The sequence below is a fragment of the Labeo rohita genome, chromosome 21, assembly GCF_022985175.1.
Source record: "Labeo rohita strain BAU-BD-2019 chromosome 21, IGBB_LRoh.1.0, whole genome shotgun sequence".
Classification (NCBI taxonomy): Eukaryota; Metazoa; Chordata; class Actinopteri; order Cypriniformes; family Cyprinidae; genus Labeo; species Labeo rohita.
The window spans coordinates 20272414-20296476 of NC_066889.1; the positions used below are offsets into that span (position 1 = coordinate 20272414).

Consider the following 24063-nt stretch of genomic DNA (forward strand, 5'->3'; position numbering starts at 1 on the left):
ACATTTACATGACCTTCACAATCGTTTGTAGGGCCCTATGATTTCTGTGAGGCGGAAAACGCAGACGGAATCGTGGAATTCAGTCAGAAAAATGGAACTTACTGTTTAACACAGAATGTCACGGAATTTGCCAAATTTTGGATGAATAAATCAAAAGTAGGTCAGTTCACTTAAATCAAAATGCAATATGGACTAGTGTCTGTAAATATTAATCTGCAAAAGAATACTATTTAAATAAGGATCCTGCATGTTCTCCGTGTCTCTGTGGGAATGAAAGAAGCAGACGTGTGGTTTCCTTTACTACACACATACTGAAGCGCTTGAAACTTTTGATTACTAAAATCTCACGAAACCATTAAAATGGAGTCCAGAAAATTTTGGTAAAAAAGTATTTTATAGAGCTTAATGTAATTTTTTTAGCCTTTTAATAAATTGCTGTTAAATTGTGTACGTAACTAGATATGCTTTTTGTTTACTTTTTTTTTTTTTTTTTTTTAAATGAACCCTTAAAAAAGTAAAATGGAAAAAACAGAATTTGGAAAAAAAAACGAAATTAAATTTTATAGGGCTCTACATTTTAGGAAAGAGCATTTCACCAGATGAGAACTGAGGTACTAATGAATCATTCAAACTGATTTAAGCGATTCCCTGAAAAGTACAGACTCAAAAGAACAATTCACAAACAAAACAAACATTTCTGTGGCTTTCAACCACATTTTACACAACCTGACCACAACTAGTTTATTAAATATTTAGAACTATATAAAAACAAAAATACTGTATCCGAATACATATCTAGAAATGTGCAAGTCTGAATTATTTATTTATTTAACATTTTTTGCCCATCATGTAGAAAATCTACCAAGGCTGATATTCCAGCCAATATTCTGCATCATTTCTTTATTATTAATTATTAGCATTGACCAAAAACGTTCTGTTTGGCTAAACTAGGAATGTTATTTTCACAGCACTTGGACTTTTATTCTAACAGCGCAAAATACACTGACCAGAATGCATTTTCCGCGGTTGCTTGCTGTTTTTAACAATTTTTTTAATTGTGAAAATACAATAACAGAATCAAGAAATTGCCATCTAAAGTAAAATAAATACTTATTTTACATGTTTGTTTTATTTTTTGTTTTTTTTTTTTGATTCATTTTCAATCCTTTTTTATTTATTTTTATTTTTTTTAGTAAGTATGATGTAAAATAAATAAAATTTTCACTGTGGCATGTTATCTTTAAAATTAAAGGTGAGATATCTTGAAAATGTGACTTTTTTAAAGTGTTTAAGTGCTTTAATCGGGTCCATCTACCAACCCAGAAAACATGAAAAAGAACAAACCAGCAGTGTAATATATATACGAGCCGTATATTGCGCTGCTGCCACACAGATCCAATATAAACATGCAATTTTTTCCCCAGCTGTTTACACAGACATAACCGAATGTTTTTGTAACTCCTGTGTGTTTTTAACAAACTTGTGTGTATTTGATGGTTTAAGAGCAATAAGACATGAAAGAGAGTTTAGTTTAGTACTGACATGCCTTGTGACAGTCACTTTCTGTGCGTGTGGTTCGAATGTGTGCGCTCAGAAAACCCTGTATCAGAAGTTTAAACTAATGTTTTAAAACGCATGATTGCAGTGCGACAGACATGATAATCAAAACCAAACAATGTTTTTTTTTGGCAGAATATCTGAGGTATGATCTATAAAGGCACAGCCCTATTATGGAAAAGGGGGCGGGGAGCAGCAGCTAATTTGCATTTAAAGAAACGAAAGCAGCACGAAAGCAGCACGTTTCTGCATTCACTGAAAATATGCTTTTTTTTTTTTTAAATGATATAATAAAAGGTCTGTGGGGTATTTTGAGCTGAAACAGCACAGACACATTCTGGGGGCATCTAAAACTTATATTACATATTGTAAAAAGGGGCATAATAGGTCTCCCTTAAATGTATATCGCACATATTAATATCAAAAACCAGTACATACGATCTTTTAGTAATGTAATGATGCCTCAGTAAGATGCAAGATTAGCAGTATCGTGCATGCCTGTAGTGGAAACGGTGTAGGATGGCTTACACGTTTAATACAAGTACAAGTTTAATACTTAGGGTTGGGGTTAACAAGATTACATTCCTTCTGTCGAAACGCTGCTAATTTTAGACGCACCCTTCCCATATAGTATTATTTTAGATGTCCCAAGGCAAACGGGACATTTAGGGTAAAAATTATTTTGGTTTAGCCACATCCTGAGCATAAACAGAATAAATCAAGCGCATTATTATTTGAAATCATCTCTATTTAAAATAAAAACAAGCCTAGTACTAACTTCAACCTTTATACGGACAGAAATCGGATTGAAATCAGCTGCAGCACCACACATTCGGCTTGTACGCGTGTACAGTACAGCCCACAGCGAAGGCGCTGCTGTGGATCACAGACAGATCTCACACACACAAGGTCAGTTATGCAACACTACTGCAAGTAACTGACTACCGCATACTGATCAGCTCTCACAGTAAAGGTGGAGGAGAACAGAACAGATGAGAGGGATGACAAAAGTTGAGAAGTATACAGAGAACCATGTCGTCTTTTGAAATGAATCCTGTCAAACAACATGAAAGGAAACCTAGAGGCAATCTGGGGTGGTCCAACGCAAGGTCAAGAGGAATGCAAAGATAAAACTAAATTATTAATCATGCCAAAATCAAAGCTGCAGTTGAATAGTTTTCCCACGACTTTCATTTGAAGCCATACTAGTGCTAAATCAATACCATCATGAATGTGTCTTTTTTTATTCATGAGTATTTTCAGCCAATTGTCTGCAGTAATATCGCTCTCGGTTCTTGGCTGAACCACAGCCTGCAAATTTCTAAACAATAACAGACTGCTGCCAAGAATTGAAATTATTGGCTAAACAGAATTTGTAATAGCTGGGGGTTAAGCTATTATTTCCTCTTTGATGAGCCACTTTCATCGACTACAATATTCCCAGCGTTCTTACCCTGCAAACGGACATCTGGTTGGTGGTCAGGGTGCCGGTCTTGTCCGAGCAGATGACCGAGGTGCAGCCGAGGGTCTCCACCGAGGGTAGAGAGCGTACGATGGCGTTCTTCTTGGCCATGCGACGGGTACCCAGAGCCAGGCAGGTGGTGATGACGGCGGGGAGGCCTTCGGGGATGGCGGCCACAGCCAGCGCGACGGCGATCTTAAAGTAGTAAACGGCGCCGCGGATCCACGAACCTCCGTGAACGGGGTCGTTGAAGTGTCCGATGTTGATGATCCACACGGCGATACAGATGAGCGAGATGACCTTAGAGAGCTGCTGGCCGAACTCGTCCAGTTTCTGCTGCAATGGTGTGCGCTCTTGTTCCGTGGACGCCATCTCGTCACGGATTTTGCCAATTTCGGTGTTCACGCCTGTGGCGACCACTACACCAACTGCTTTGCCTGCAGAAATGTTGGTACCCTGTAAACATGAGGTCAAAGATGAGTTTTAAAGCTATAAATAGTGATCATATTCAACTTAAGCAATCTCCTTTAAGTTAATTAGGAACTTCTAAAAATAAAATGAGACAATATTACATTTACATTTAGCAGACGCTTTTATCCAAAGCGAATGGAAGCAATCAAAATTAAACAAAAGAGCAATAACGTAAGTGCTACGACAAGTCTCAGTTAGCCTAACACAGTACACGTAGCAAAGGTTTTTGAAATTATTTAATAAATAAAAATAAAACAATAGAAAAAGAAAAAGCAAGCTAGGGCCTTACAAAAAGAACAGAGAAGCTAGTGAAAACAAACAGTAAGTAAATATATAGAGTCAGTCTCAAAGGGCAATATTTTTATTATTTTCTTAAAGAATAGTAGTATAATTAGAAGTAGTAGAATAGAAGTATAATTTTAAAATCTTTACCATTTAAAATAACTGTTTTCTATTTGAATACATTTTAAAATGTAATTTATTCCTGTGATTTAAAAGCTGAATTTTTAGCATCATTACTTCAGTCACATGATCCTTCGGAAATCATTCTAATATGATTTGCTGCTCAAGAAATGTATTATTATTATTACTGTGTTGAAAACAGGTGAGTATATTTTTTTTTAGGCATCTTTGATGAATAAAAAGTTCAGAGGCACAGCATTTATTAGAAATCTTTTGTAACATTTATTAGAAATCTTTTGTGTATATATATATATATATATAAAAAATAACACTCACACAAACAGACTAAGCTTTTAATGGAATATTGATATGAATTCATTTCCGCTAAATTCTGAACTTTTGATCTTCTATTCACCAAAGAATCCTGAAGGAAAAAAAAAAAAAAAAAAAAAAGTACTCTATTGTTTTAAATATTAACGAGAATAATAATAAAAATGTCTCTTGAATAGAGAATCAGCATATTAGAATGATTTCTGAAGTCTCATGTGACTAGACACTGGAGTGATGATGCTGAAAATGTAGGTTGATCACAGAAATAAATTACATTCTAAAATATTTTAAAGACTTCTTTTAAAAAAATAAAAATTAAAAAATAATTAAAAAATAAATTTATCTATCTATATCTGTATCTATCTATATCTATATCTATATATCTATCTATATCTATATATCTATCTATCTATATCTATCTATCTATATATCTATCTATCTATCTTACCAAGCCCAAAACCTTTAAGTGTTACTGTACTTGAAGTTTTAGGGGGAGAAAAAAATAAAATAAAATAAAATAAAAAAAAAAACAATAATAAAAAAAAAAAAAAAAAAAAAAAAAAACTCTAAATATAAGCACAAGTAATAATAAGGTCTGCATTAGCAGGCTCCACAAATTATAATGTGACAGCAGTCATCAGAGCTTTGACTTACAGAGAAGAGCATGTTCTTCTTGTCCTGGTTCACAGCACGAGGGTCAGGGACAGGGTCTGTGTGCTTGATTACTGACACTGATTCGCCTGTGAAGATACAGATGACAAGTTAGTGAAATCTAAAATCTAGTACTATTTGTCTGCCCTACTCTAAGCTTAGAGTATTACATAAGGATCAGCTTAGCAGTTCATCAGGCAGGTGGCCAAATGTATGTCCTTGATGGGCAGTTGTGTAATTGCTTAAACGCTTCAGTACTGGTCAGGATGGCAAAGAATCCCAACAAAAAATAGCCATGGATGGAGCAGCTAAAAGACGTGGAAAAGTCGAACAGACCGTTACCAATTAAGGCAGCGAAGCAAGACCTGACTCCTACAAGAGCACTTCCTTTCTGTCTTCTCCCCTAACTGGGCTGCAGAGACTGAGCACAGCTGACCTCCCTTTAAAATAAGAAGCACTGAACCTTCCCAGAAAAATTATTTTTCCACCTCATATCAACTACTGAATTGACTTTATAAGGTGGCTTACTGTTTCCTGCACCGCTGCTGAAGTTACAGCAACAATACAGACTTTATTTAACCACAGTTTTGTGATGAGATAAAAGGACACTGTGGACTTATACAAATACAAAAAAATAGACTAAACATCTTTGACTGTGTCGTCCTCGCTGCACAAAGTATTATAAAGGCTGCAAAAATCAGACCTGCATAGAAAACAATATTTTCTTTAACACAAAGTCAAAAATGGACACACAAAACAACAAATACTACATCCACTAGAGCTGTCGACAGCATTTTGGTAATCGAGTAATCAGGTTTTTTTTTAGTGGCAATAAAAATAAACCCAAGCAAACAACATGTGCCTTTAAAAATACATATATAAAAGTAGTGCTGCATCAATTCCTCGATTCTATTCGAGCATTCGGTTTTTAAATCTAATACTCTAACAGCATCAAATAATCTGCAAAATACCGCAAGTAGCGCATTCCACATATTAAACCCATTTAAAAACTCAAAGCATAATGCTATTAAGAATTCACAAATTATATGATTTAATTAAATAAATATATGGAATGCAGGTTTTATATATGCACTTTATTTACATTTATGGTAAACGGTTTCGTTCACCATAAATGCTGCTACACAAACTGTTATCATTTACATGTGTGGAGAGTCTCATACTCCATCTCTGCATGTTGTTGTGAGTTTGGGTTTATTATAACGTTCATCTGAGAACGCAACGTGTGCTATTGTAGATTTTTAAGGCAAATCATTTATAAACCTACAAAAACACAGGAGAATACATCTTTCTTAATATGCCAACTGTTCATCACGATTTCAAAATAAAAGTTTAAACCCTCATTCTAAATTTACTCGTTTTGATGTCCACAAATTCAAGAAATTACAGTGGCTATAGCTTTTCTATCATCAAGAAATTATTAAAATTTTAAAGATTAAGTAGACATTTGACTTAAATGTTTAGTTAATATTAAACAAGGATTAGTTTGCATAGTAAAGTGTAGCTGTACTGTTTATAAATGCATAATGTATTTTTATTTTGTTCAATTAAACCATATGATTACTTGCTCTTGATACTTATTTGAATTATTGTGATAAATTACATATATAATAGCAATGATACAAGTCATTTTAAAGGCTATTGTACACTTGTAATACAAGTAATCATATGGTTTTATTGAACAAAACCGTTGAAATATATAATGTATTAAAAACAATAGAACTAATGTACATTGTACATTATGCATTATGACTGCAGAGGCAATGGCCTGACGATGGTTTTTACAGTACAGCGCAATCTAATCCTTGTTTAATATCGACTAAAAATTTAATTAAAATGTCCACTTAATTGTAATATTTGGCCTTACAGATCTGATGAAATAGCATTCCCAGATAAACCTACAGTAATATGCATGTAAATAAATAGTGCATATATTAAACCTGCATCGCATACATTTCATTGAATCATAGCATTTGTGAATTCACAATAAAACGGGCTAATAATTTGTTTCATTGATTCGCATGGAAAGAGCCACGTTTTTTTTTTTTTTCCAGTTTTTATCCTGCAGTCAACGATTTTATTATTTATTTTTTTTTTTTATTTAATCGAGTACTCAAATTACCTCCTTAATGTGTACATGCAAATCCAGGAGAGCAAGCATTGCCTTTTACTATGCAACAAAGTTCGAGTTCAGTGAACTCTAGCCAGCATATTCAAATTATGAAAACATTACCATGACATCATATATTAATCTTAGCGCAGTACAAACTAAGCATACAAATTTTAAAGTCGCATATTGACTGCTACAGAAAAGTGAAGTAGATTCAACATTTTTAATTCAAATATTTGGGTTGTAGATAGCATTGTTAAACATTCAAATTTTATTTTATCCTACATGGGAACAGAATCCTTATAGTTTGACATCATGTCCTCTTGCTGATAAAACAAATTTCACCTGTGAGACCAATGTAAACTTTAAAAAGTCAACTTGAATTAGCAACGCCATTGTTCTCACCTGTTAGAATGGACTGGTCCACCCTCAAGGTCGTTGACTTGATTGAAGTCAAGCGAATGTCAGCAGGAACTTTGTCACCCACTAAAAAGGAAACAAAAACATGCTGTTGGATGGAGATAAATCCAGTGCTCGAAGTGAACAAGGCCAAGCAAAATAACACTGTCATGACGTTCCAAATTTACAAGAACGGCAATAAAAAAGCCAGAACACTTCAGAAGAAAGGTACAAGCAAAGCAATACCAATGACAGCAAAGGTGCCACTACACTTTCAAACGATCTTCAAAAGCCACAGTGTCAAGTTGAAACCATGAACCACCAAGAAAGCACCTCTTCAGTCTCAAGTGTCGGTTTGACACCTAATGGCTTGGCAATTGACGATAATGGATTGCGCTTTTAAAGGATGAAATGAAAGCCAAAAATACGTCACGCATCTAAAAAGAAAACAGCACAACCATGTTATCATGGGGTGGATGGGTTTACATTTCAACACTTTTTTTCAGAAACCTTTTAAGGCGCACTTGCTGAGTTCTTAAGCAAGCTTACAAAACCAAACATCACAAGATTTATATAGCAATGCTTCATCTCATCCAGTATAGTAGGACCATCCTAACATCTACAGATCTTGTGAAAATCCTCCAAAATCATTTTTCTGGACAGGACCTACAGTGAAGAGGTTAACGAACAGCATCAAAAGCTTTGAAATGTTCTTGTTCGACTTGGACGTGGACAAAAATAGACTGCGCTTCACTCTTTCCACAAACAGAGGGGGGTTTAGTAATTGCCACTAGGAAAAGAGCAAATGTAAATACCTTAGTCTTTTCCAAACAAATCTCTTAATGAGCAAGACAACGGATACTTGAGCTCGCTAAAACACTTGACGTTTATTAGTCGTTTGAGACGGCGTCCGTTTGAATCTGCTGCTTGACGTGCAAATCGAGTTTATGAAAGGGCAGGCGATGACGAAGAATCTTTCGCAGGACGTTCTGGGTGGAAAGAACTTCAGATAACCTGAGGATAAGGTCCTGGATGCTTTGCCTTTTGTGGACTAAGATTTCACCAACATCCAAGAGCATTGACAGGCCTCTATGCCCATTTTAATGAAGTGGGAGACATGACGGGTGGTATCAGACCGACAACCAACACAGCTCCTAAAATGGAAAAGCTATTCTGATATAGTGCACGGTCAAGCTAACACTCAACGTAAACTGATTTTGTTTGAGATGAGACTAGGAGAGCTTAAATATACTTACAAACTATATATAGTTGATACATACAGCACATTTTGTGCAATATATTATTGAACATGCAATATTAGATTTATTATCCATTCACTTAAACAGTAAAGTGCACTCAGCACTGCTCTAAAAGGGCTCTAGATATTAAAAATAAAAACTGTTTGATCCAATTTATAAAAATACACATTCAAAATGCCCCTAAACTAAACTAAAGAATGTGGAACATATTCCCGATATATAGCTCAAGTTAGAAAAAGGTCATGTAACAGGGTAACCTACTTTAGGTAGACAAGGAGAGAAAGTCTTATAAGAATAGATCGTAGAAAACTCCTTTTTAGACCATTTAATGTTCACTTTAATAACACTGGTTAATGGCAGAGAGTTTAAAAAGTTAAAAATTGCACAAGCCTCAGGCTTTTTAATTAAAAGAATGCTCAAAAACATCTTCAAAGGCCCGCTGTGCTATAAAGCTTAGAGCTGTATTATTGATCCCTTGATGACTTCATCTAATGATGCTCAGAGAGACAAGTACCAACCCAAAACACACACAAAAATCAAGGTCACTTTTACTGAATCAAAACAAGGAAGTTAAAAGGTAACAGAGCAAGTGGTTGTGTCATATTTGCTGCTAATGGGGGGTTGGAAACAAACTGTCAAACACTCCTCAATGACTCCTCAAAGCTTCAGCTACTTCCTCTTCCTGAGAACAGCATAGAGCCTCATTTAGGTTGTGATAACAGTTGCAGCAGTTTATTCATGGGTAAAACCTGTGGTTTTAACACCACAATTTTGTGCCAAAGATATTCACCTTTAGATGATCAAGCCATAAAAATAGAAAGCGCCTGTACTGTGAAAATCGTCAAACAAATTACAGCAGATGATTTAAAAGTAGCCCAGATGGTAGCTAGGTATGTTTCAGCACATTTATTGTAATATCGTAGTAAAAAATCTAACAGAAACACACCCAGAGTATGCACGCATACGCTATGAGACTACTGCAAGAGCAAATTTGTAAGAGTTCACGCTTTCACTGCATGATTTAGCCTATTAAAATACATTTAAAATTTCCCCAAAAATGCCCTGTATGACTTGTTTTTATATCATCTTTTATATCATATAATATTTACAGTTTACCAGTCAAGTTTACATACACCTTGCAGAGTCTGCAAAATGTTAAGTCTTTTACCAAAACAAAAGGGATCGTACAAAATACGTTATTTTATAATTAGTACTGAATAAGATTTTTCACATAAAAGACGTTTAAATATAATCCAAAAGAGAAAATAGTTAAAAATGACTTAGTTCAAAAGTTTACATACGTTTGATTCTTAATACAGTGTGGTTACCAGAATGATCCACTGCTGTGTTTTTTTGTTTAGTGATAGTTGTTCATGACTCCCTTGTTTGTCCTGAACAGTTAAAGTGCCTGCTGTTCTTCAGAAAAATCTATCAGGTCCCACAAATTTTGCAGTTTTTCAGCATTGTGTATTTGAACCCTCTTCACTATATGATTTTGAGATCCATCTTTTCACACTGAGGAGAACCGAGGGACTTATATGCAACTATTACAGAAGGTTCAAACGCTCACTGACACTCCAGAAGAAAAAACTGTGCATTAAGAGACGGGGGTGAAAACTTTTGAACAGAATGAAGGTGTGTACATTTTTCTTATTTTACCTAAATATCATACGTTTTCCATTCAGAAGCTACAGAAGATACTTGCATCTTTCCCAGAAGACTAAATAAGTGAAATTCACCCTGCTCTTTAAATTCAAAATGTTTTCACCCCCAGCTCTTAATGTATCATGTTTCCTTCTGGAGCATTAAGAGCACGAGTCCCTCAGTTGTCCTAGTGTGAAAAGATGGATCTCAAAATCATAAAGTCTTTGTTGGAAAGCATTCAATACACAAAAAAAGCTGAAAAACCAAAGAATTTGTAGGAGTATTAAATAAAAAATCCATCTTATTTCAGTAAAATAATTAACATTTGGAAGATTCTGCAAGGTGTATGTAAACTTTTGACTTCAAATATATGATTTGCAGAATCCTACTGGCAATTTTAGGTTTATATTTAAAGTATATTTCTGAGTGAATGCACCTAAATGCCACTTCAAATTCTGTAGCACCTCTGCAGCACAAACAGAAATAGTTGATTCTGATTCAATTTGATTGTTAACAGCCCTATAGTGTCTTATTATTTATTAAATTTAAGAATTTGACACAGATGAGTACATTTAATTAGGCTAGAAAAAAATGAGCCTTATAAAAGTAAAAATGCACAGGTAAAAATCAATTTAAACTTATTGGAAAAGTTCACTTATGTCTCATCTCGTATGTCTCATCTCGTTATTGACATCACACACCCCTAGCACAAACAAAACAAACAAAAGCAATAGTGCTCAGCAAACACAAATAGAAATTAAATTAAATTTAAGCAAGCATCTATCACTGGTTGACATTAGCTAACATTTTCTTCGGAGAACATAAGGGACTTTTTGACCGCTAACATGTTAGTAAGCAAACTTTAAGAAGGTCTAATCCCTTCTTCAAAGGGAGCATTAACAGTTCCTCACATTGTCCCTGATTGCCTTTGGCTGGTTTGCGCAAAGAACACTCCCTCCCAAGCAGTCTTAATTTGCCGGAGCTCCCTTGGGAGCTCTTCTCGAGGGAACCGACAGCGATGAGGCCGCAAGTGCAGCGACGACCCAAGCACGTAAACACACAGGGCCGGATATGCTCCCTGTCATGCAGACAAGTTGTCCTCCAGAAGTCTGTTCCCACTGTAGCTGATGGGACCGAACTGAAGCCTGTGGAGGACAGCAAGAGAGGACAAAGAGCAGAACACCTCCCCTTCAAACACGAGAGAAGAGAGAGTGGCCATCTGGCTCGCTGATTATTTATCTCGTCAAATCTGGTCGACTCTTAACTGCACATCCTGTCTCTGTCCTTCATTCACGCTCTTGCTTTCTCTGTCAGGACGGGGTGGTCATTTAGGGCTACAGACCGAGTTTTACACACAACGAAACCCCACCTGAGCGATTGCAGAGCAACCTCAATTTAGTACTTCTAAGGACGATTCCCATGAGTCAGAGCCGTAACCATAGCAAAGGAAACAATCTCGCTTCATTAGCAGAGGCGCAGTAAATTTAGAAGCTGGAGGATTGCAAAAAAAGCGTGTCACTGAGAGGAAGACGACATTTGTGGACAGGAAGTCATACAAAGCATATAAATCCCTAAAAAGCCAGTCACTTTCTCCCAGACGTGATCGGCATTCACACTGCAGCGGTTAGCTTGTGGAAAAGGCAGTTGACTAATGTTTCTAATGCTTTCCATTACCTTTTTTTTAGAGTCAATTCCTCAAGTGGCTTGCATCAGCATTGTGCTTTACCGTATTCCACTGGGTCAACAGGGACTTGTCTACACTTGTCCCCATCCCCCAGCATCCTCATGCGATTAGTCTCCTTGGCTAATGTCTCACTACACTGACGTCCCTTAAGGTAAGGCCACGATTAAGAGAAGAGTGACTGAATGGAAGTGCAAAAGTCATGAGGCAACACCTAAATGTGACTGATCCAATAGTTGAGATCATCAAATGTTAATGCGCTGTCATAACAAAATATATTAGATTTCATACATTTTAGCTCTGACGCACAGCACTTGTAGTTTCAAGTTTGTTTAATTGTCCATTTTAAGACAGGAGACAAAATGTGCAATGTAACAGAAGTAGTGACACGCATGAATGAATCGCTCACTTTCTTCTTTAAATCTCCGAAACACCTAAGCAGTTTCAATTAAGCAGTTTTGATTTTCTGAACGGTATGACCCACTAAAGCTGACAGACTGTCCTGTATTAGCATATTGTCCGCCATTTTTTCCACGCTTGAGCACCTGTCGCAACAACATCTTGAAAGCGATTAGTTTTGTTTTTGATGGTAACGTGCCACCAAATACACAAAAAAAGGAAAAAACAAAAAACAGAAGGGGGCGGGGTGAGTAGAGCTTATTGGCATTTAAAGAGACATGCTCCGAAACAGGCTGCTGTAAACAGAGCTGTTTTTGACTAAGTAAAAAGTGTTGTTTTACACTAGCACTGTGGAATTTTAAAGAGCAGGTCATATGGGTTTTCGAAAAATATCTTTTTTGCAGTCCGCAAAGTTGTTAATCAAAAAAAGTCGTTAGAGAGTCGTTATATTTTCAAATCTTCTGCCTGTTACCTATATACGTCATTAGGTAACACATCTGCACAATCCGCACTTCCGCTAATTAGATGCTGCGTTCTGCGCTGTCAAAGCAAGTGTTTAGTTTTCACTACCGAAAGATGTGATGAATCAGTGGTTCAAATTTTTTTTTTTTTTGCCATGATACCACAGCAATACAATTCAAACCTTTTGTTGTGTGCTTGTCATTTTACTAAGGACAGTTTCTCTAATCTAATCTTTTATCCTTGTTGGCTTTTAATCTTCTTTATTTGGACTAACAAGCATCTCCGAACAATTGATACGTTATGTGTACATTTTCAATTAAGTGCTCAAAATATGTTTTTTTTGTGCTAATGTGTGATATATACCTAGTGCAGCTTTAGGTTTCCAGGTCAAACACGATATTCCTGTCTTACTGAAATAGTTCTGATAATTCGCTGTGAACCCACTATTTCCTAAGAATTGTCGATAATGTCAACTGTTGTTCTAATTCGTGTAATAATATAGAATGTAGACATGTCGTTTCATCAGTTTGTCATGTTAGCACTTGGCGAACGCATCGACAATTATTGTTTTGTTAAGTGTTTACTGTTTAGCAGCTAAACTTTAACTGTGGGCACAAATCGCTTGCATAAGTGTTAAAATGTTTGTCTCATTTTAAGAATGGTTTGGAGCACTATATTGTTGTTTTGGTGCATGCTTTGTCAATGGCAGCCAGGGTTGCCAGGTTTTCACATAAAACCCACTTGCCCTAAACTAGCCCAAATCACATTTCGAACGTGATCGTTAAAAATCACGCTCCGGGGTGTTAAATACACTTTTTTTGTCAGGGTTCCCCTGGCAAATTCGCATTTCCAGGGGCTAAATATGACGTTGCTTCAACCTGAGACTTGGCAACACTAATGGCAGTGCTTGCTAACTTGCTCGAGTACTCCTCTCTGTGCCAATCACAATAGGCTTGGCCAGCTGACCAATCAGAGCAGAGTAGGCTTATAGAAGGGAGGGGTTTACAGACCTTACACTCAGAACTCATTGAACGCATTTCAAAATCTTTGAGAAATGACTCTGTAGTAAATGTAGATTCTGAGAAATATTAGGACACTTTGAAAGCATTCTGCAGACAATTCATGAAGACCCTAAAGAATCATACCAACCTGTGGAAAATGGGCATCCGATGTCTCCTTTAAAGGAAAGGCAAGAAATCATTGGCAAGACTGAGGGAATAAGATCAGTCCAGATACAAACCTGTGTGACCCGTTTAAACACCATGGCTCTAATGAGTCAACAATTTAAAGCCTAGAATGGTTACACAAGGAGGCATTTACACTGCAATAAAAATCCCAATTTCCCCCAAAAAATCCCTAAAATCCTTGAAATAAAACAATGTTTTCTTTAGAAACAACACTGCATAACATAAAGCTTGTTTTATAGATTGTAGCTTTCCCACATGTATTTTGTCTTACTGCACTGCTGGATTTTGTATACTTGTATTAAAGTTAAAAACAAGAAGAAATCTACAAAATACATGTACATTAAAGACATGGCAACCAGAACTGCATAAGAAAACTAGCCCAATGACCAGATATAGTAGTCCAAAAAAGAAAAAAAAAGAAACTTCAAAAAAATCATTGGTCACATATAAAGTATGCTATGTCAAACTTTTAAACCAGAGAGGGGAGAAAAAAAAAAAAAAGAATTACTTAGCAACCCTGATTGCGATACTCAGTTGCAATATCTTATGCAACGCTTCAAATAATTTATATACATTATGTAATTATCTTAATTAAAACTCATGAAGTGTTTTGCAGTGCATTGCCTGAAAAAAAAACTAACAGGAATCTACCAATTTCTGGATCTCCCTTTTATTCTCAAAACAGAACTGCTAAAAAAAAAAAAAAAAAAAGGCATAACTAATGACGACTTGAAGACATTTAAAATCCATTCAGTTCAGCATTAGAAGAAAAGCTCTGAAACAAAGCTTTCACTGCATTTTGAAAGAGGAGATACGCACAGCTAAACGGTCAATTATCGCCGCTAGTCTGTAGATGACAGGATGCGCCTCCCAGGCCCAACAGATCAGATGTTTGGAATTCGAGGCAGCATGATGGCATCATTTTACATGCTATCAGTCCGCAGATGTACAAAAGACGCCGATAATGATGTGGAGATGCGAGAGGCCATTTCCAGCAAAGGCCTGCAAGGTCATTTATTCACAGGAGTGAAGTGAAACAAAAGCAGCTACACGGACTAGAGTTTATGACTCACCTTCTTAAGAGCCGAGGTAGGCAAAAAAAAAAAAAAATTTCTGCAAAGATATAAATGTACACGCTACCTCTTCACCTATTTAGCAAGATGACGCAGATGTTGACAGGGTAACGGGACCAAGGGATGGGGCTCTAGTGCTGCTATGTTAGGAGTTAGATCAGCTGTAAGTGTTCTCAGATTGCTGAAGGATTTAAAGTAGAACTTTAGTTTCAAGCACAAACAGCATTAAAAGTCAGAAGTATGTTTAAATACATACTCTGAATGCAACTAAATTCAGGCAGTATGTTTATATAGTGTTAAACTACTATTTGAAATCTTAGGTCGGTATGATATTCATTTGAAAACCACAGTAAAGACAATAATGTTACAACTTAAAATTAATTTATACTTTAATATATTTTAAAACAATTACTTCGTAGAATCACACATCAGCCTAAAGCACTTACACTGCCCAGTCAAAAGTATTTGAACAGTAAGATTTTTTTTAAGGTTGTTTAAGTCTCTTCTGCTCACTAAGCCTGCATTTATTTGATCCAAAGTACAGCAAAAACAGTACAAATTTTAAATACATTTTTACCATTTAGAATAACTGTTTTCTATTTGAATACATTTTAAAATGTAATTTATTCCTGTGATTTCAAAGCTGGATTTTTAGCATCATTACTCTAGTCACATGATCCTTCAGAAATCATTCTAATATGCTGATTTGCCGCTCAAAAAAAACATTTATTACCATGTTGGAAATAGCAGAGTAGAATTTTTTCAGGTTCAGGTTTATTTGAATAGAAAGTTCAGAAGGACAGCATTTATCTGAAATAGCAATCTTTTGTAACATTATAAATTTCTTTTTAGTCACTCTTACTGTTCAAAAACTTTTGACTGGTATTGTACAAGACATTTCAAAAGGACAAATTATTGCCTTAGTCTGACTAAAATTAAAGTGCATGTAAACATTTTTTATTTCCCTGCGTCATGCGGTTGCGTCACATTCCAAACCCTGCGGGTTTGAATAAAGATACGTCACGCAGGCCTCACGAGGGAATGAGGGATCATCGCTTTTCAAACATCACTGCACCATCTGCTGAAGGACAGTTCGGCGACCTCTGAGAGGCCAGAGGATGCACGTGGATGCCGAAGATCCATGCGAAATCAGCTGTGAGCTGTGGTGTTGCTCGACGGCAAGGCTGCACAGCTGCTGTTTCTAGACGGACACTTAACATTCCACTCACGAGACTCCCTTTCCCCCCGCAGTCACCTCCCTCTTTGTTCGCTTCGCCACCGTCTTTCTGCCACACTGTTTGCCTCCATGCACAAAAGGGTTAAACCAAATCCATTTACCCAGCTTTATCCCTCCCATACAGGAGATTTAGAGAACCAGACCCCTCAATGACCTCCCTCTCTCCTTCACCAGGCGAAATAGGTATGCAGTTCACTCTCTCTCCCCCCATTTCTGACTGCAGCAGCAAACGAAGCAGTGCTGTAGAGTGACGCAGGACAGCAGTATCTAAACCCCTAGTAACACAGGAAAAGATTTTCCCTCCTTCCTTACTAAAGTGCCTTAGATTAAAGCTTGGGAAGGAAAAAATAGGTTTGGAAAACAATGGTTGCAAATGGGGCTCCAGCTTGCAACTAAACATTGCAAAATTACTGATTTTTTTGTTGCAAACGCAACAAAAACCTAGTCACCACTGGCAACAGCCAGGAAATCTACATGTGGAAGCACACAGATTTTCATCAAATATAATTATGTTAGAGTATGGTTCCTGCACGCAACTATGAAAGCACAAGCTGTGGTATCTGATTCATGAAAATGACACATTAACTGATTCTTTTAAATAAGCCAGTCAAAAACGTCTGAAAATTAACCTCTGAATTTGCTTGTGAGTTAGCGGTTTCAATTAGACTTGCTCAGTGAATCATTCAGAGCTTTTACTCCATTTGCAAGTCAGTCATTTCTTAGTTGGAACCATTTCTTTGATACATATTTAACTCTTAAGAGACAAAGAACATTTTTTTTTGTTTTTTTTCAGACATATTCTAGTAGTCAGCACCAAGATGAATGTCATTATAAACAGAAGAACTTGTCTAGCTAATTTAAAGTCTCAATTTTCCTTTTGTTTTCTATAAGAATGAACGAATTTCCAGAAATTTAAGAAAAACAGAAGCAACAACTGGGTGTTTTTTACTGCGTACTCAAACAAAAACTCCTTTTTCTTTAGAAAGTTGTATTTAGGTGTTTTTTTACGTTACCAAATAAAATAGTCTACATAACATTCCCCATCAAGTTATAGCCATTTATTACAATATTATTATAGGCGCTTTTTAGTGAAAAAAAGGTCTATTTAGTTTGACAATATAGATGTGTCCAAAAATGTTTAGGGAGTAAAGTAACAGTATATAGTGTTATATAAAAACAAAATTTAAAAAGTGACTTTTTCAGGTAAATATATTCTTAATCTGAGTATGAACAAACACAAACAGTGTAGCAAGCAGTGAAAACAATTGCACAAAGGTGGACATGATTCACAAATTACTCACAAAAAGACAGGGAAATATACTGAGTGCAACAGAAAAAAAAGTGCAAATGATCTTTACAAACTATATAAAAATTATTTACATAATGTGACCCTGGACCACAAAATCCATCATAAGTAGCACGGGTATATTTGCAGCAATAGCCAAAAATATACTGTATGAGTCAAAATGATAATATGATTTTTCTTTCATGGCAAAAAGCATTAGGATATTAGGCAAAGATAATGTTTCATGAAGATATTTTGTAAATTTCCTACCGTAAATATATCAACACACACATCGCCTAGCGACGCAAAAACCTAAATTCTTTTATCCGACACCTGGTTTATCAGATATTTACTGCCATTTCATCCTTGCTTTTTGGTTTATGCTATATCACAGGGCTCTGTTGTGTTTTTTTCCAGAGCTGTCATGCAAATGTGTTATTTTGTGTTTGTTTTCATGCACGCACAATGCAGTTTACTTTCACTTTGCATTTGTTCGAATTTCCTAAGAAATATGTTAATTGGTGGTTCAAAAGTCCAAAACCTGTTTATTGGTTAAACAGATTACAGTTTGAACCAATCTGGCCACGGAGGTGGGACTAAGCATCAACAATTATTCTTGTTTGGCTCAGAGGAACAAAATGCATTGGTTTCATCTGACAAATCAATGCTGATCAAAATGTGATGACAATCACATTCAGTACGGAGCCTCGGAATATCCATGAATGAGAGAAATCTCTTGAAAAGTATCTAATGATACAAGACTTTTTAAAAAGCATTCAAATTGGATTAGCAGTTCAAAAGTTACTAAACATTTAATAACAATAGTTATTTTTAGCTGGGGGCAGCTGTCTTGGTCTTTGAGGGTTAAACAGTTAACTTAAAGTGATAGTTCACCCATAAATGAAAATTACCCAATGATTTATTCACCCTCAAGCCATCCAAGGCATATATGACTTTCCTCTTCCATACAAATACAAATGGAGTTGTCCTGGCTCTTACAAGTTCTATAATGACAGTGAATGGGTGTTCAAATTCAATAGTCCAATAAACTGCATTCATCCACCATAAAAAGTACTCCACACATCCTAGGGTGGTTAAGTGAATCAATGCGTTTGTTACACTACGCTTACATCCTTCGTCATTCACTGGAATGCCACTCTCTTGTGAACGTACAACAGTTAGCGAAGCTAGAGATTACAGTTTATTAAATTTTAAATATGGATATTTTTCTTACACAAACACATCAATTCACTTCAGAAGGCCTTAATTAACCCCCCAAAGCTGTGTGGAGCACTTTTTAATGATGGACGGATGCATTTTATTGGACTTTTAATCTCAACAGCCATTCACTGCCATTATAAAGCTTAAAGGAGCAGGACAATTATTTATTTGATCTTAATTTCTTCATTCAGTCTGTCTGAAAGAAGAAAGTCATATACACCTAGGATGGTTTGAGGGTGAATAAATCATGGTAATTTTCATTTTTTGGGTAAACTATTCCTTTAAAGGAAAAATAAAGGTACACATTCATGTTTTATTATAATATATTTTTTGTTTTTTTATTATTATTATTGGTTATTTAGGTCCAACTGTAAGGTTGTCAACAGTAAAGGAACCTTCCTTTGGATGACAAAAAGATGAAGTCAAGTCATTTGGCTCTTAAAAGTTTTTTGGTTTTTTTTGTTTTTTTAGCAGCCTAGTTTTTTTGTCTGGAGCCCTTTCCAGCTTCTGCAAAAAGCGTCTTATTCATATCCCATAATATCACCCCTTAAATAAATCCTTAGCAACTCCGCCACCCACACAGAAGTATTATGGAGTGTTTAATTTTGCATGACCCATCCGTTTAGGCACCCCTCACAGGGTTATGTAACAGGTGCACTCACCTGGTTGCATTACTGCAGGGTATTAGTCAGAGCCACGAGCACATGGGCTCCTCCAATCCCCATCCTGTTGATGGGGGCTCTGCTGTACCATGCAGCTCACCTCTCAGCACTGCCTGTTTCATCTCATCGTGACTAAGCAGCTATTTAACTCCACCTGAAGCTTTTGAGCACACACCTCATAAAGCCCATTCCGGACACACGCAATAATATAAAGGTTACACACATGCACAATGTAAACAGCGTGTGCCAGCCCGGAGCCAAAAATGAAAACCTGTTAAAGGCACTTATGATTAAGTGGTTTGGTTAGTTTAGTCACGGCGAACTGCTACTTGCACACTAGCTGAACAGCCAAAGTGTAAAACACTGAGTGAAGCAATAAGGAAGCGTCTAGTGATCTATTCCAGTGAGCAAAGGGACGTGGCGTTACATGACGCAATATAGAGCAAGGGGCATTCCTGATAATACCTATTCAGATGAACTCACGTGGGAAGTCTAACTCTAAGTTAACCAAATTACAAAGTACATGAATTTTACAGTCAGTGTCTTCCAGGAAAACAGATTAAAAATACTGATGACTCATCTCGCATTCTAAACACGACTGCCTAATAAAATATCTTCTAGAATGAGACTGTTTCCTCCCCCTAAATTATAAACCCCTCCTACCTTTGCCTAGAAAAAGTGGCAATTAATCTCAAACTAGATTTCTTTTTCCAAAAAAAAAAAAAAAGAAAGATTGCAAACGGTTTTTCATTTTAAAACTTTAAAATATGTATATTTAATAGTATAGACATTTACTATATTATAAAATATTTCACATAAATAGAATAAATGCTGTTCTTTCAAACTTAGCATTCAAAGACTCCCGAAAAATGTTTCTTCAGCACCAAATCAGCACATTAGAATGATTTCTGAAAGATCATGGGACACTCAAGACTGGAGTAATGGCTGCTGAAAATGTACTATCACAAGAATGAATAGTATTTTAAAATACAATAAAGCAGAGATTAGATTTTAAGTTATACCATTTAAAAATATTATCATTTTAATGTATTTTTGATCTAATAAATGCAGACTTTGTGAGAATAAGAAACTTATTTCTCAGCCTACTGGTATGACAGTTAGTGGAAGCTAGAAATTATGATTTATAAAGTTTTAAATATGGATATTTTTCTTACACAAATGCATTGATTCATTTCAGAAGGCTTTTATTAATCCCCTGAGTGATGTTGAGTACTTTTTATGATAGATGGATGCACTTTATTGGACTTTAAAATCTTAACAGCCATTTACTGCCATTATAAAGCTTGGAAGAGCAGGACGTTTTTTTTTTATTACAACTCTGACTATTTTCGTCTCAAAGAAGAAAGTCATATACACCTAGGACGGCTTGAGGGTGATTTAATCATGGGGTAAAATTTATTTTTGGGTGAACTACCCCGTTAAGTTAACTGTTTAAGTATGTATCAAAGTATTGGTTATTTCCACCTCAACTTCCTGTTTTAATAGGAAATACGTTAGTAACACAGACAACTGTGAAAGTCAAATGCCGCATGAGTCACAAACACAGAAAGCAAAGGAAATACACAAAAACGCAACATTAGCTCTTATTTCTTAAGCAATAGAAAGTGATGCCATCCATTCCGAAAAATGAATTTGTGGCAATTAGTTGAAAACCTGATGGAGCAATTAGTTAATTCAGTGTGTTTTCTCATAGTACCAGCAGAGCTCTAATTGGTACTCTCTAGGAAGTCTTTAACGCGAAACCCGTGAAACATGACCTCTCCAAAGGTAAGCATGTGACCACACACAAAGGTTCAGAGAGAGTGTCACTGTAAGCCTAAACCACTGGGAAACCAGCTTGTTCACACAGTAGCCGTACCATATGGATGATGGCACTGGCTGCTTTACACCTGTTGCTGATTAGTTCCCGCTGCTGCCAAGACTTCACCATTCACCTAGGCTGAATTTTACATTGAGAACAGTCACTTAAAATTCTTACCGGCAACTTCCACAATGTCCCCGGGTACGATGTCCCTGGCTTTGATCCTCTGTACAGTCTTCCTGTCCTGGCGATAGACCTTGCCCATCTCGGGCTCATACTCCTTGAGGGCCTCAATGGCATTTTCTGCATTTCTCTCCTGCAAGCGGAACATGAATTGAAATTAGACCGTTTCATATTTTGGGGACATCCTGGCAGACATAAGATAACATAAGAACTTAGTATCATGGTTTCCACTAAAAATAACCATCTCAACTGTTTACTGCATAGATGATAAATGTTTGAGCATCCAGTTAACATAAATGGACAAAAATAGGCTAAACAAAACTCACATTCTTTGACAATTCCTATGTTTACTGTGGGTAATCTTTAAAGAAGGCAAATGTGTGATAAACGGAGCTGAGAACTAAGACTACATAATTATTAATAATAGCTAAAGCAAACTTAGCCAAACTAGTTTGGCCACGTATACACTGCAAGTTTCAGGAGTGATAACTGCATTTAAATGCGGGAGCAAGTCCCGTAAACTATTGTTCCATGTGTGTACGGAACAGTCGTCACTTCTGCATTTGTAACCATAGCAACATTTTGGCATGAAGTAGAATTTAGCCGTTTGGCATCCGCCAATTTTTTTCTTTTGAGTAAAGACTTTTTGTCCATCGAATTTATCTAAACTTTCACTGATAGACATGCTGTGTTTTGTTTATGCTTGGAAAGCTGCTATAGAGAGCACTTGCAGTGCTGCCATGTCTTCACATTTACAAGCGCTTTTAGGCAACTTGTTAGGCACTTTGTGGAGTTAATAAAGTGGTCTGTTGCAGATATGAGATGAGTTTTTTGATATTATAAAACAAAGCTTTTGGGTGTTTTAGTGTTGGTTTTTTTTTGCTCTATGAAGATCTGGCAACGCTGACACTTTTCTGCAGGGCTCGTGTCAAAATGTGCTAACATTAAGACTTATTTCACTGTTATTTTTTTTTGCATCTCACATAAGACATTTCTGATATGCACTTAAATACATCATTAACAACTACTTGTTCAGTTCTGTACACGCTGTGCAGAATTTCTGTAAATGTGGTTGTCACTGCCTATATTTTTCGGGAGTTAATGCCGTTGTCACTCCCGTATTTTAGTGAATTATGTGTGTACAGAATGCAAAGTTCACTTCCAGAACAAAAATTTACAGATGATTTACTCACTCCCTTATCATGTCCATATCTATCTTTCTTCAGTCGTAAAGAAATCATGTTTCTTGAGGAAAACATTTTAGGATTTCTCTCCTTATAGTGGACTTCTATGGTGCCCCCAAGTTTGAACTTCCAAAATGCAGTTTAAATGCAGCTTCAAAGGGCTCTAAACGAACCCAGTCGAGAAAGAAGGGTCTTATCTAGCTAAACAATCAGTTATTAAAAATTGTCTCTTCATTTTCTCCTCCAACTACAACTACAACTCCTCCAAATCGTCCTACATCGCTGCAGAAGTATCAACCCAGTGTTTACAAAGTGAATATGCAAAAAAGTAAAAAAAAAACAAAAAAAAAAAAAAAAAAAAAAAAAAAAAAAAAGCGATGTAAGTTGGAGAAGAAAATGAGAACTGGAATACACCAGAGTACATACAGAGCTAGTTCAGACTCGGGGGCACCATAGAAGTCCACTATATGGAGAGAAATCGTGAAATGTTTTCCTGAAAAAACTATTTCCTTACAACTGAAGAGAGAAAGACATGAACATCTTGGATGTCAAGGGGGTGAGTAAATTCTGTAAACTTTTGCTCTGGAAGTGAACTACTTTCAGGAGTAAAAGGTGAACTGACAACCGAATTTAGCTGCAGTGTGTACATGGCCTTCTTAAAAAATAATATGTTAAACACCTGTTCAAAATACAACCGGCAAAGCTCAATTCAATTACATCCTAGAAATGGTAAAACAATCCCGTACAAACCAGCTCACCTCACTATGAGAATTTTTCTTGGAAGACTGAGGCACCAGCAGATACGACTAAAGGAAAACTCCCTTTGACAATGACCTCCAGTGCTTATTCTTAAGTAAAGCGCTGCATTTAAAGCGACCTTATGCTTTCAGCACGATTAATCCCTAGGGACAAGATTACTAACAGTGGTAGCCTGCTTGGTAGAGCATTTGGCATTGGACTTCCTGTGGTTTCTCTTGCATGATGGGAACACAAAGTCTTATGTCAAACAAACAAAACTGCCGTGCCTAAGGGCGAAAAACCAGTTTCAAGGTCTAGACCCGGACAAATAAAGAGGGAAGGGTTGTGGTCACCAAGACATTTAAGGCAATATGCTATAAATACACACACGCCACAAAAGGCAGATCAGCAGCGGTTCTCAACATAAGACTAATAAGCAAACTGGCATTAATAACTGCTGAGTTTCTAGTCAGACACCCTGCAGTAAGTTATATCACACTAAAAATCATTCTAACCACAATGACATGCATCAGTGATGATATATTTAGATAGCTAACAAGTTGACTGAAATGACTCCTGTGCATCACGGTAGTGATGAGAAATAAAGCAGACAGAGGATGGAAAGG

At 36.3% G+C, this 24063-nt stretch overlaps 1 protein-coding gene across 1 annotated transcript in view; it reads right to left on the minus strand.

The window, feature by feature from the left end:
- Window positions 1-24063, minus strand: part of atp2a2b (ATPase sarcoplasmic/endoplasmic reticulum Ca2+ transporting 2b) — a 45364-nt gene that overhangs the window by 12031 nt on the left and 9270 nt on the right. The window contains exons 5-8 of the mRNA XM_051093431.1: window positions 21510-21648; window positions 7407-7487; window positions 4877-4962; window positions 3011-3475 (exon numbers count right to left, since the gene is read on the minus strand). Of these exons, the coding sequence (XP_050949388.1) occupies window positions 3011-3475; window positions 4877-4962; window positions 7407-7487; window positions 21510-21648 (771 nt within the window). The remainder of the gene's footprint in view (window positions 1-3010; window positions 3476-4876; window positions 4963-7406; window positions 7488-21509; window positions 21649-24063) is intronic.